The following is a 13,639-nucleotide window of genomic DNA, read 5'->3' as shown; positions in this document are numbered from 1 at the left end:
GCCATCCAGCAGATGCTCTTATACACAGTCAGTACATTCAACTATGGGCTCGATTCAATCCGTAGTGCTGAAGTTCCACCATACAGCGCAATTGAAATTTGAAGGCAATGTTTCCGCATTCTTAGAGACTGCATTCACGGTAAATGCTGCATATGCAGGAAAACTGAAATCCGTTTTACCTCATTTCTACCAGCATGTCACCTGGGCAACTAGAGGCAAACAAACTCTAGGTGACCTTTACTCCACACACAGAGACGCATACAAAGCTCTCCCTCGCCCTCCCTTTGGCAAATCTGACCAAAACTCTATCCTCCTGATTCCTGCTTACAAGCAAAAACTCAAACAGCAAGTAACAGTGATGCACTTAATACGGAAGTGTTCCAATGAAGCGGACGCTAAGATACAGGACTGTTTCGCTAGCACAGACTGGAATATTTTCCGGGATTCATCCGATGGCATTGAGGAGTTTATCACATTAATAAGTGCATTGACAACGTCACCCCCACAGTGACCGTGCGTACATAATCCAGCCAGAAGCTATGGATTACAGGCAACATCCGCACTGAGCTAAAGGCTAGAGCTGCCACTTTCAAGGAGCGGGACACTAATCCGGATGCTTATAAGAAATACCGTTACGCCCTTAGACAAACCATCAATACAGGACCAAGATCGAATCCTACTTCATCGGCTCTGATGGTCGTCAGATGTGGCAGAGCTTGCAACCTATCATGGATTACAAAGGGAAACACAGCCGTGAGCTGTCCAGTGACGCGAGCCTACCAGACGAGCTAAACACATTCTATGCTCGCTTCGAGGCTAGCAACACTGAATCATGCTGTTCCGGACACCCATGGGTGATTACACTCTTGTGAGTGTGATGTGAGTAAGACCTTTCAACAAGCTAACATTCAAAAGGCCGCAGGGCCAGATGGATTATCAGGACGCATACTCAGAACATGCGCAAGTGTCTTCACTGAAATGTTCAACCTCTCCCTGACCCAGTCTGTAATACCTACATCTTTCAAGCAGACCACCATAGTCCCTGTGCCCAAGAATGCCAAGGTAACCTGTCTAAATGACTATCACACCGTAGCACTCATCTGTAGCCATGAAATGCTTTGAAAGGCTGGTCATGGCTCACATCAACACCATCATCTCAGACACCCTGGTCCCACTCTAATTCACATACCGCCCCAACAGATCCACAGATGACGCAATCTGTATTGCACTCCACATTGCCCTTTCCCACCTGAACAAAGGAACATGAGAATGCTGTTCATTGACTACAGCTCAGCGTTCAACACCATAGTGCCCTCCAAACTCATCACTAAGCTAAGGACCCTGTGACTGAACACCTCCCTCTGCAACTGGATCCTGGACTTCCTGACGGGCCGACCCCCAGCTGGTGAAGGTAAGCAACAACACATCCGCCATGCTGACGCTCAATACGGCAGCCCCTCAGGGGTATGTGCTTAGACCCCTCCTGTAGTCCCTGTTCACCCACGACTGGCCGTGTATGACTCCAACACCATCATTAAGTTTGCAGATGACACGGAGGTGGTAGGCCTGATCACCAATGACGATGAGACAGCCTATAGGGCAGAGGGTAGTGCGTATGGCCCAGTACATCACTGGGGTTGAGCTCCCTGCCATCCAGGACCTCTATACCAGGCGGTGTCAGAGGAAGGCCCTAAAGATTGTCAGACTCCAGCCACCGAAGTCATAGACTGTTCTCTCTGATTACTCATTGTGTATTTATTCTTTGTCTTATTATTTTTCTATTATTTCACCCCAAAAAATCGACATTGTTGGGAAGGACCCGTAAGTTAGCATTCCACTGTTAGTCTACACCTGTTGTCTACAAAGCATGTGACAAATACGATTTGATATGTCGGCTCAATTGAAAATTACCTTTAAATTTCAAGCTGTAGTGCGGATCTTCAGCGCTACAGATTGAATCGAGCCCTACGTTTAGTAGGAAAAAACAACCACCAGTTATTACAAGTAAACCCTTTGAAATATCTGCTATCAGCAGAATCAGTTCCAGGAAGAAAACACATTTTAGCGATTCAGATTGACATGTTGTCAAACTATAGAATGATGTATTTTTCTATTTCTCTCCTCTAGAATGTGAAGGGTACTGAGAAGTACATTGACCATTATGACATCGCCCCAAATAAAGTGTTCCTCTACTTCGCTGAGGTAAGACCTTTTGTATCCAAAGCCATGACATCAATCAGCTATGACTACTGTACAACTCATATAGTGATTCGCAAAAGAGTTCTCGTGTTCTCGCCAAGGCTGTCCTCTCTTCCCTCTGACGCTGTATTGTCGCTATGTATTCCAGATCACAGAGGAACCACAGTGTGTAGCGTTCCGGGCCAAACAGATCAGTCCCATGGGCCTGGTGCAGCCTGCTGCTGCTGTGGTCTTTGACTACTACAACCCAGGTATACCACCATGTTTAGTTTAGGGTATGTTAAGACAATGGTTGCAATGTATCTGGAAGGTCCATGGGGCTGGTGCAGCCTGATGAGGTATTTGGCCCCGGTCAAATGTAGTGCACAATAAAGGGAATAGGATGCCGTATGGGACACAGCCATTGTCTGAGTGACTAATGCTGAACTATGTCCCTACAGAGAGGAGATGCACTGTGTTCTACAGCTCACCCCAGAAAAGCAACATGATCTCCAAGATCTGTCAGGACAATATGTGCTCCTGTGCAGAGGGTATGTGCACTCCTTACAGATAGTATTTTCAGGACAGAAAATGTATTTGTATATTGCCTGAACTATTTTGAACTATTGTGTATCTAGTTTTTATTTGCTTTGTCTCAGGTGGTTGCCCAAAGAAGAAAGTCACTTACAGTAAAGACATGGAGAAAGAGACTCGCAGGAGCTTTGCTTGTTTCTCTCCAATTGTAAATTATGGTGAGTTTATACCTCTAACCCAAATACTCTCTTCTTTCTAATGTGCTGTAGTTGGTACTAACACCACTTCATGTTGTCCTTCTGACAGTGTACGTCGTCAAGTTTGTCAACTCATCCGATGATGGAGTCTTTAAACATTATACCACATTACTGACCAAAATCCTACAGACAGGTGAGTGTTCTACAATATTACAGTTTGCATCCCAAAAGGCAGCCTATTTCTTATGGTGCACTACTTTGGATGGGTCCTGGTCAAAAGTAGTGCACTATATAGGGAATACAGTGCCATTTGGTACTTAAACATTCTCTTGAAGTATAATTTCCTTTACATTATTGTTGTGCTGGTTCTCTGCTATGCCAGGTAAAGATGTGATGCAGACTGGAGCAGTGAGAGACATGATCAAACGTAAAGCCTGTGATGGGTTTGACATGAAGACTGACAGTAACTACCTGATCATGGGGAGAGATGGGACCATCTCTGACACCACTGACCACAGTGGGAAGTAAGTGATGGGATGCGACCCAAATGGTACCCTATTCCCTATATAGTGCACTACTTTTAACCAGGGTTCATAGGGCTCTGGTCAAAAGTAGTGCAACATGTTATAAAATAATAATAATAATAATTAGGTGGGTGTTATATGTATATGTACAAGTGTGTATTATATGCATGTGTGAATTGGAAATTCATTTTTAGCATCTCTCAACTCCCCCTGAGACACATTCGGAGAGTGGGGTCACAGCCAGGGTCAAAAGTAGTGTGCCATGTATGGAATAGGGTTCCATTTGGGACATAAGTCTTCCTTTTCAATTAACTATACAGTATGTGTCAATATATTGTAAGACAACATTGATATAATACATGGAATCATCAGGTAAAAAAAGACAGCATAGAGGATATTTATTACAATATTGTTTAATTGAGATACTGTAAAGGTTTATCACTACTTGGGCCCTAGATTGTGATTTCTCCATTGGGAAATGTACACTACATGTACAGTGTAGAATGGGAGACTATTCCAGTGCAGTTTGAGTGAGAGACTCCAATGCTGTCCACCCTAGTCCTGGATGACTAAATGTTATCCTATCCACACCTGTATTACTAAACGTTGTCCACCCCAGGCCTGTATTACTAAATGTTGTCCACCCCAGGCCTGTATAACTAAATGTTGTCCACCCCAGGCCTGTATAACTAAATGCTGTCTTCCGTAGGCCTGTCTATGTCCTGGATAATGAGACATGGTTGGAGGAGATTCCAGAGGAGAGGAAGTGTAAAGCTACTAAGAACCGTAAAGCCTGTAACATGCTCAAGGACTTCATGAAACAGTACGAGGTCAACCAGTGTTCAATATAACCCTTGGTTGCCTTCAGTGAACATCCAGATATAAATATATTATATAGAACAGACATGTTTGTCTGTCATTGAGAATAGGGAAATATGTTGGCTCTATGCAACACATTTCTATCAGAAACGTTCCAGAAAGTTGTGGCTCCTGAACATCACGTGACCCAGGATGACTGTCCTGGACATCAACAGAGAGAGAGACTGTGATACAGAGAATTATATATTTTTAGTATGAATAGAGGAAAGCAGAAAGCACACTCATAAACCATGTGCTTTTATTACCAGTGCATATTCACAGAGAAAATAGAAAGAAGATTGAGTGACATATTTTTGAAACACAAAGATACAGATAGTGATGTGTCTAATACTCCTTAATAAAACAACCTGTGATTGGCTACACAGTCTGTCTGGCTGCTGTTTGGCATAATGACGTCAGAGAGGTTATAGGGACTCTATTTTGGCACCAAGGGTGCTGTGTTGTTACAGTGGTGAACACCAGGGGGAGTGAGAGCACTATTGCTCATCTAATGCTAATGTTTCCCTCAGGACAATATTGTTATAAATTGGTAATGAACCGTTATAACCCAGTAAAGAAATGCTATAACCTGGTAATGAACTGTGATAACCAGGCAATGAAACATTGTAACTCTAGTCCTTTAACACACGCTGAAGCTGTTGATACATTCACACTGTGGCTTCTGAAAACAAACTATATAAATGGTAAATCTACTGTTGACGGTGTTTATTTAAGACTGAAACCCAGATGTTAGTCAAATATCTAATGTAGTTTTTCATGTTCAATAACACTCAGTAATATAATCATGGGTATTGGTTTACAATATGTACTCCAACTTGTCACAATTCAAAACCCACTTCTATGTATTTTTTGGCAAATCAAATCTTTCAAATTCTAAATCCTCACTGTTTGTTCTACTAATCCCCTCAAAGTGGCTAGGGGTTTTTACTATATATGGAGACAAATGACAAAGGCGTGAATTTCTAAAAAATAAAACACATCAAATTAGAAAAATAATTTGTAAATGCTGAACTAGTGTATAAAATAAAATAAATTAGCAATTCAATTTAGAATTTTTTTCCTTTTTAAAAAGAACAGATATTAACAAAGATTATAATAATTCTGCTGCTCACATATGCAATAATCATGACACATCTCTTCTCCAGCTGAACTCCTGATTTAAAAAGCACACTTTAGGACAGCTGCCATACATAGAAACGCTGGAATGCTAGACTGCTGTTCTCGGAATAACCAAAAGATATGTTTTAAAATCAAAGCACAGATAAGCTGCATAATGATCCATTATACACAGTATACAGTTATGCATACACAGTTCATACAGCAAATCAATGCACAGATGGTGATGACCTTTTATATGTGAGATGGCTTTAGGTTAAGTCAGTTTGTTCTTAGATACACCTGAAAGAGAAATTATGTTTCAAAAGCTTTTGCTTTGCGTCGTTGGTTGGTTTCACTGTAAGCACATTTTTCGTTGCACTTAGACCATGGCGAAGAAACAGTTCATAAACTCCACTGTTATGTCGTCACGTCTGAGTTAACAAGGTAAAGATAAAACTTCATGCATTGGGACGAGCTCCTTCACAACATGGCTCAATTATTATACATGTACTTCAATCTATCACTGATCTGGTCTCCTAATATCAGTTACAGTATATACACACTTCATACCTCCTTCATACCTCCTCGTAGTTTTACATCAATGACTGAACAAAGAGGTAAATACACTCTACACACAATGGCACCTTATTCCCAACATAGTGCACTACTTTTGACCAGAGCCCAATGGGCCCTGGTCAAAAGTAGTGAACTACACAAAGAATAGGGTGCCATTTCAGACTCAGTAAACTCCATTAACACACCACATGGAGGAGTAAACTGGGGTTATATTGTCACTTCATGATGTTGGGGGGGTTCAGAGAACACTAACTGGATGAGGTGGATCTGATCAGATGTGCAAATCAAAGGGACAGCTATTGGAAAGATCATTGCACCTGTATATTATGTATAGTACATTGGTTTGTGTCGTTGCTCAGTGCTAGCACGTGCTCTGACCTAGGGGCAAAAATACATACATTAGATCAAATACTTTCCAATACTTCAAGTGTTGCACTTGATTTGGTTTGCCTGAACCAATGGAACAGTCCCAAAAGTGCAAACTCAAATAAATAGGTAAATCAAGCACATCCCAAACACTTAAAATACTTTCAAGTATTTGACCTATTTTTTTGACCCAGGTCAGGCTGTGGTTGGTTTGTCTGTCCGGCGCAGATCTGGGGTACATCCCAAATGGCAACCTATTCCTTATATAGTGCACTACTTTTGACCAGAGCCCTATGGGTTTCTGTTAATAAGTAGTGCACTATGAATAGAATAGGGGGCCATTTGGGACGCACCCTGATAGTGGTAGGCCTGCAACAGACCGTCCCTAAAGCAATGGTTCTACCTACTGCAGGTAGCGGTAAACCTTGAAGCAGTGGTTGCCAGAGTCAGCCACAGCCACGTGTCCATCAGAGGTGAGAGACAGGCCCTGTGGACCATAGAGAGGGTCTGCTGTGGTGTTGATGTAGGACAGGAACGACCCGGAACTATCAAACACCTGCAGGACAATACAAAATCAAGATCAGGGTCAGCTGTACTCATAAGTTATATTACTTATGATCATCATTATTATTATTATTATAACTCGAAAGAGTAAATAAAATATAATAACTAATGCTGCTTGTTAATCATTAACTGACCTGTATTCTGCTGTTCCCCCAGTCGGCAACGATGATGTTCCCGTTGGCGTCCACGGCAACGCCTGTCGGGGCGTTGAACTGTCCGTTCCCCTCGCCATGGGAACCAAACTTAAACAGGAACTCCCCGTCTGCACTGTACACCTATTAGGGAAGGAATTCAAACTGTTCAGAAGTAGTGTGTCCGAACCTCAACCCTAGCTTCATGTCCACATCCAGGTTCAACTCTAACCTCAACCCTAGCTTCATGTCCACAGCCAGGTTCAACTCTAACCTCAACCCTAGCTTCATGTCCACAGCCAGGTTCAACTCTAACCTCAACCCTAGCTTCATGTCCACAGCCAGGTTCAACTCTAACCTCAACCCTAGCTTCATGTCCACAGCCAGGTTCAACTCTAACCTCAACCCTAGCTTCATGTCCACAGCCAGGTTCAACTCTAACCTCAACCCTAGCTTCATGTCCACAGCCAGGTTCAACTCTAACCTCAACCCTAGCTTCATGTCCACAGCCAGGTTCAACACGAACCTCAACCCTAGCTTCATGTCCACATCCATGTTCAACTCGAACCGCAACCTCAAACCTAGCTTCATGTCCACAGCCAGGTTCAACTCTAACCTCAACCCTAGCTTCATGTCCACAGCCAGGTTCAACTCTAACCTCAACCCTAGCTTCATGTCCACAGCCAGGTTCAACTCTAACCTCAACCTAGCTTCATGTCCACAGGTTCAACTCTCACTCTAACCTCAACCCTAGCTTCATGTCCACAGCCAGGTTCAAGTCTAACCTCAACCCTGGCTTCATGTCCACAGCCAGGTTCAACCCTCACTCTAACCTCAACCTAGCTTCATGTCCACAGGTTCAACTCTCACTCTAACCTCAACCTCAACCCTAGCTTCATGTCCACAGCCAGTTTCAAGTCTAACCTCAACCCTGGCTTCATGTCCACAGCCAGGTTCAACCCTCACTCTAACCTCAACGTCAACCCTAGCTTCATGTCCACAGCCAGGTTCAACTCTAACCTCAACCCTAGCTTCATGTCCACAGCCAGGTTCAACCCTAACCTCAAACCTAGCTTCATGTCCACATCTAGGTTCAACCCTCACTCTAACCTCAACGTCAACCCTAGCTTCATGTCCACATCCAGGTTCAAACTCACTCTAACCTCAACCTCATTCCTAGCTTCATGTCCACATCCAGGTTCAAACTCACTCTAACCTCAACCTCATTCCTAGCTTCATGTCCACATCCAGGTTCAACCCTCACTCTAACCTCAACCACAACCCTAGCTTCATGTCCACAGCCAGGTTCAACCCTCACTCTAACCTCAACCACAACCCTAGCTTCATGTCCACATCCAGGTTCAACCCTCACTCTAACCTCAACGTCAATCCTAGCTTCATGTCCACAGCCTGGTTCAACTCTAACCTCAAGCCCAACCTTAAACCACAACCCTAACCTACACTGTTCAGAGGTAGTCTACTACGCACATCCAACAGTTAACATAACAGAGTTTGGGGATTTCTATTCCTTTCATTTGAAATGATTTAAACTGACATCAGATACCCAACAGTGGAAGTGGACATTTTCCTGTGGCACAGTTACGTACAGTAACTACAGGATGGCAGTGAGGGAGTGACACAAAGCTGCAACCACAGAATGCTCAAGGCTTGAAGTCAAGGCATTTTAAACCTACCTGATATGACTACAGTAACACACACACACACACACACACACACACACACACACACACACACACACACACACACACACACACACACACACACACACACACACACACACACACACACACAGGGAGAAAGAGAATAGTGAGACGTACCTTCACTGAATGGTTGTGGAAGTCTGTTACCACAATCTCATTTTTGTTGTTGATCGCCACAAAGTGGGGACCTAGGGTAGGGAAGGGGAGGGAGGAAGGGAAGGGGAGGGAGGAAGGGATATAGAGAGGGAGAGGGGAAGAGACAGGGAGAGGGAAGAGAGGAGGCGGAGAGAAGATGAGTCATCAACATAACAGTGCAGTAGAGGAAGTTCTAGACTATTTTAGGACTTTGTACACAACAGCACTGTGGAAACACTAGCCACAAAGGGAAACACCAAGCAATGTAAGACGCGGCAATGGGCAGTTGTATCATGAAGAGACTGCTATACCATACATCAATACTTACTGAACGCAGGGCCAGATTTACTCAGCTTGGGTTCCAGTGAAATGTTTGTACCACTTTTTTCTAAAAAAGAAACAATAAAAGGTCAAAGTCAGAGATGAGATTGAAATGAGTGACAGGTTTCTCCATGGAGCTAGTGAAGCCATATAATTGGAGGGTTATAGAAATGTAAGAGAATCACACTGACCAAAGAGATAAAAGCAGAAAGGAGAATACAATAGAACAGGAATTGTTCCAAAAATAGTGACAAACAGTGGAATAACTCCCAAAACTGCAAACCCATAGATAGATCATGCAAGGAGTTTCTCCCCTACCTGTGAACTGTCTGTCTGATGTCCCCCTGGCTCCAAACTTGGTGACCAGCTTCCCATTGGCCTGGAAGATGAACACACAGCAGGCCTTGTTATCCACGGTGATGATGTGTCCGTTCCTGTCCACCGCCACTCCTTTAGGGCCCATCAGACGACCCGCCCCGATCTTACTCTGTCAGGGAGAGAATGGAAGGTCAGAGGGATGGAGAGGGAAAGATGTGAATTGTGATGAGTCTTATCTGACGTGCAAATCAAAGGGGCAGCTATGGGAAAGCTCAGTGCACCCGGTACGTATAGAACAGGGGTGTCAAAGTCAAATGGACGGAGGGCCAAATAAAAAATTTAGCTACAAGCCGAGGGCCGGACTGTTCGAATGTTCATTGAAAATTTTTTAAATGACGCATATAGTCTAGTGAACCTAATTGAACCTACTGAAAACCTACGGCAATGGTGTTTCTGCTCAGACTCACATTTAAAAAGAGTTGCCTTTTTTCTGGGCAAACTTCGTCACAAACTTTAATCATGCAGTTTTTGATGAAATCCCCCTCCGTAAATGGCCGGGCTGATTTAGCGATCTCTTCTGCCAAAATAAAACTGGCCTTGACAGCAGCCTGGCCTTGTGATTTGGCTTTTTTGAACAGAGCCTGTCGAGATTTGAGGCCTCGTTTTAATTCCTCTGCCTTTTGTAGCCTTTGTTCCATGTCCATATTCTTGTTTTTGTCCGCGTGTTTCGTTTCATAATGTCGTCTCAGATTATACTCTTTCAGTACCGCCACACTTTCTCCACACAGAAGACACACAGGTTTTCCAGCTACCTCCGTGAACATATACTCCGACTCCCACCTTGTTTGAAACCCCCGGTTCTCAGTGTCCACCTTCCGTTTTGCCATTTTTGATGGGTATCTGAAAGTTAATTTTACTGTGATGCTGACGACTGCTGTGCCAATAAATATTGAAATGAAGCAGCCTACTGCTCGGTGCGTCACCGTTGCATTGTGGGAAATGTAGTATTGGTGCGTGTAAAAGATCTGCGGGCTGCCGGCTTGCTGCGGTCTGCGGGCCGGTTCTAATAATAAATCAAGATCATCCCAGGGGCCGTAAAAAACCTTCTCGCGGGCCGGATGTGGCCCGCGGGCCTTGACTCTGACATATGTGGTATAGAACATACAAGGAGAGGGGATATAGTAGACTGTTTAACGTTGACGTTTCAGCTCAAGGTCTTTCTCAAGACCAGTCTCCTAGAGTGACCTGATGACCTCTCACCTTGAACTTCCCGTCGGAGGAGAAGATGCTGACCCAGCGGTTGTCGTAGTCGGCCACAATGATGTCACCGTTCATATCCACAGTGACCCCCGTGGGGCGCTGCAGTTGCCCCGGCGACCGACCCCTGACCCCAAACCTCAGCTTGAATGCCCCATCGTTGGAGAACACCTGGAGAATAATACCACAACAACACTTAAAAACAGATTTGAATTTGAAATAACCTTTTTCTTAAGGGACAATAAGGAATAGGGTGGAATTTGAGATGTGCCTTGAAATATGTGCTTGACCTGTGATACCTTGATTGAAACTACCTCAACCTAATACCTTTTCTGCTTTGCAACAATGAATTTAGTACTCATCCCACTCTGCACGCTGTCACTATACACATGGTTACCTTTCTCTCACAGTTTGTGTGCAGTGGTGTATAGTACTTAAGTAAAAATACTTTAAAGTACTACTCAAGTAGTTTTTTGGAGAATCTGTACATTACTTTATTTATATTTTTGACATTTACTACATTCCCAAACTTTTACTTTTACTACATTCCCAAAGAATGATGTACTTTTTACTCCATACATTTTCCCTGACACCCATAAGTACTCATTACATTTTGAATGCTGAGGCAGGACAGGAAAATGGTCCAATTAACACAAGAGAATCAAGAGAACATCCCTGGCCTTCCATACTGCCTCTGATCTTGCAAACTCACGAACACAAATGCTTCATTTATAAATTATGTCTGAGTGTTGGTGTGCCCCTGGCCATCCGTAAATTAAAAAAATAAATTGTGCCCTGGTTTACTTAATATAAGGAATTTTTAATTATTTATACCTTATCTTTTACTTTTGATACTTAAGTATATTTTAGCAATTACATTTACTTTTGATACTTACACTGCCGTTCAAAAGTTTGGGGTCAATTCGTAATTTTCTTGTTTTTGAAAGAAAAGCACATTTTTACAGAGTAGACATTGTTAGTGTTGTAAATGACTATTGTAGCTGGAAACGGCTTATTTTTTATGGAATATCTACATAGGCGTACAGAGGCCCATTATCAGCAACCATCACTCCTGTCTTCCAATGGCACGTTGTGTTAGCTAATCCAAGTTTACAATAGCAATAAAACTGGCCTTCTTTAGACTAGTTGAGTATCTGGATCATCAGCATTTGTGGGTTCGATTACAGGATCAAAATGGCCAGAAACAAAGAACTTTCTTCTGAAACTCGTCAGTCTATTCTTGTTCTGAGAAATGAAGGCTATTCCATGCGAGAAATTGCCAAGAAACTGAAGATCTTGTACAACGCTGTGTACTACACCTTCACAGAACAGCGCAAACTGGCACTAATCAGAATAGAAAGAGGAGTGGGAGGCCCCGGTGCACAACTGAGCAAGAGGACAAGTACATTAGAGTATCTAGTTTGAGAAACAGACGACTCACAAGTCCTCAACTGGCAGCTTCATTAAAAAGTACCCGCAAAACACCAGTCTCAACTGGTTGTATGGTTGTAATCTCACCTGTATACACTGGTTGTTGCTGTCAGCCACTACGATGCGTCCGTTGCTGGAGGTGGAGATTCCCTGGAGGTTTGTAAACTCTGCTTTATCTCTCCCTCTGGTTCCTGTCAAATACACACATCCAGTAAGATCACTGAGTCAAACCACCACACATCCAGTAAGATCACTGAGTCAAACCACCACACATCCAGTAAGATCACTGAGTCAAACCACCACACATCCAGTAAGATCACTGAGTCAAACCACCACACATCCAGTAAGATCACTGAGTCAAACCACCACACATCCAGTAAGATCACTGAGTCAAACCACCACACATCCAGTAAGATCACTGAGTCAAACCACCACACATCCAGTAAGATCACTGAGTCAAACCACCACACATCCAGTAAGAACACAGAGTCTCAGTGTTCATGTTAACAAGGGCTAAATAGCAGTCACGAGTTATCACAGAGAGACCTCAAAAGATCTTCATCAGTAAGATTGCTGAGAGCAGTGAAACAAATTGTGAGTATTTTCCTACTTTTTCCACAGCATTGTCTGTACCCTGCAGCCTGCACTGAGAAAACTAAGATAACTATTATCCAACTTTATCACTATATGTGGTTGTCTTACTTTAGTCTTATTGTACCTACTTCAGTTGCATCTGCCTCTGGATACGAGCATAAAATAACAAGTCAAATGTTAATGTCTTCATCAGTAACACTGCTTAAAAAAACTATGGGAGCATTGAACCAATGTGTAGTATTTCCTTCTTTTCCCCATGGCCTGTTCTGTACCATGCAGGCCTTTAAACTGATTATCAAAGACAGTAGTAGAGAAAGCTGTTTTTGAAAATGTTTTTACTTGTAATTTGCAATCGTGACTTGTGATTGTTTTAGCTACTTTAGTCATAGGATAAGATAATCACCTAAATGACTCAAATGTAAATATAAGCAGCTGTACCACAGAGTTAGACTAATATTAATAGGTATTACACGTCTCTCTGATCATCACCCACCGACTCTGTAGATGAGTTCATCCTCGATGGGGTTCTCCTTCTTCTTGGTGGTGCTGTACATACTGGAGGGTCTCCTCACAGCCTTCTGTCTGATGTGGCCCCCCGTCCCACTAGGACTCTTCACCCTCCTCTTCACATCGTCTGGAGACTGCAGGACGTCCGAGGGCTTGACCGCACGCAGCCGGAACGGACTGCCCCTGACCGGCTGGTCGTACAGGAGGAGAGAGAAGGAGAACTCCCCCTCAGAGCGCATGGTATAGCCCACCTGCAGAATATTTTGGAACAGACCCTTATCAGGCACCTCCAGGGGAATAAAGTCTTA

General features: G+C 43.3%; 2 protein-coding genes across 12 annotated transcripts in view; one reads left to right on the top strand and one right to left on the bottom strand.

Moving 5' to 3' along the window:
- The window catches only part of LOC120028678 (complement C4-like), a 31,628-nt gene extending 26,956 nt beyond the window's left edge, over nt 1-4,672 (top strand). For 3 of the 8 annotated variants that reach the window (XM_038973891.1, XM_038973890.1, XM_038973893.1), the window contains 7 exons: nt 2,128-2,202; nt 2,348-2,450; nt 2,640-2,729; nt 2,838-2,930; nt 3,019-3,102; nt 3,292-3,433; nt 4,143-4,672. In XM_038973891.1, coding sequence (XP_038829819.1) covers nt 2,128-2,202; nt 2,348-2,450; nt 2,640-2,729; nt 2,838-2,930; nt 3,019-3,102; nt 3,292-3,433; nt 4,143-4,284 — 729 coding nt within the window. In that variant the 3' untranslated portion in view covers nt 4,285-4,672. Of the gene's footprint in view, nt 1-193; nt 1,061-1,200; nt 1,251-2,127; nt 2,203-2,347; nt 2,451-2,639; nt 2,730-2,837; nt 2,931-3,018; nt 3,103-3,291; nt 3,434-4,142 lie in introns of those variants that run through there. The other 5 variants (XR_005473505.1, XM_038973894.1, XM_038973896.1 and 2 more) reach the window with 5 other exon arrangements.
- The window catches only part of LOC120028681 (tripartite motif-containing protein 3-like), a 40,469-nt gene continuing 31,363 nt past the window's right edge, over nt 4,534-13,639 (bottom strand). For all 4 annotated transcript variants that reach the window (XM_038973901.1, XM_038973900.1, XM_038973899.1 and 1 more), the window contains 8 exons: nt 13,318-13,582; nt 12,318-12,421; nt 10,803-10,970; nt 9,543-9,711; nt 9,232-9,291; nt 8,886-8,956; nt 7,051-7,191; nt 4,534-6,908 (listed from right to left, as the gene is read on the bottom strand). In XM_038973901.1, the coding sequence (XP_038829829.1) occupies nt 6,756-6,908; nt 7,051-7,191; nt 8,886-8,956; nt 9,232-9,291; nt 9,543-9,711; nt 10,803-10,970; nt 12,318-12,421; nt 13,318-13,582 (1,131 nt within the window). In that variant the 3' untranslated portion in view covers nt 4,534-6,755. The remainder of the gene's footprint in view (nt 6,909-7,050; nt 7,192-8,885; nt 8,957-9,231; nt 9,292-9,542; nt 9,712-10,802; nt 10,971-12,317; nt 12,422-13,317; nt 13,583-13,639) is intronic.

Source organism: Salvelinus namaycush, chromosome 34, assembly GCF_016432855.1.
Source record: "Salvelinus namaycush isolate Seneca chromosome 34, SaNama_1.0, whole genome shotgun sequence".
Lineage (NCBI taxonomy): Eukaryota > Metazoa > Chordata > Actinopteri > Salmoniformes > Salmonidae > Salvelinus > Salvelinus namaycush.
Note: the sequence above shows the minus strand (reverse complement) of the source record. Positions and strands in the feature narration are given on the sequence as shown.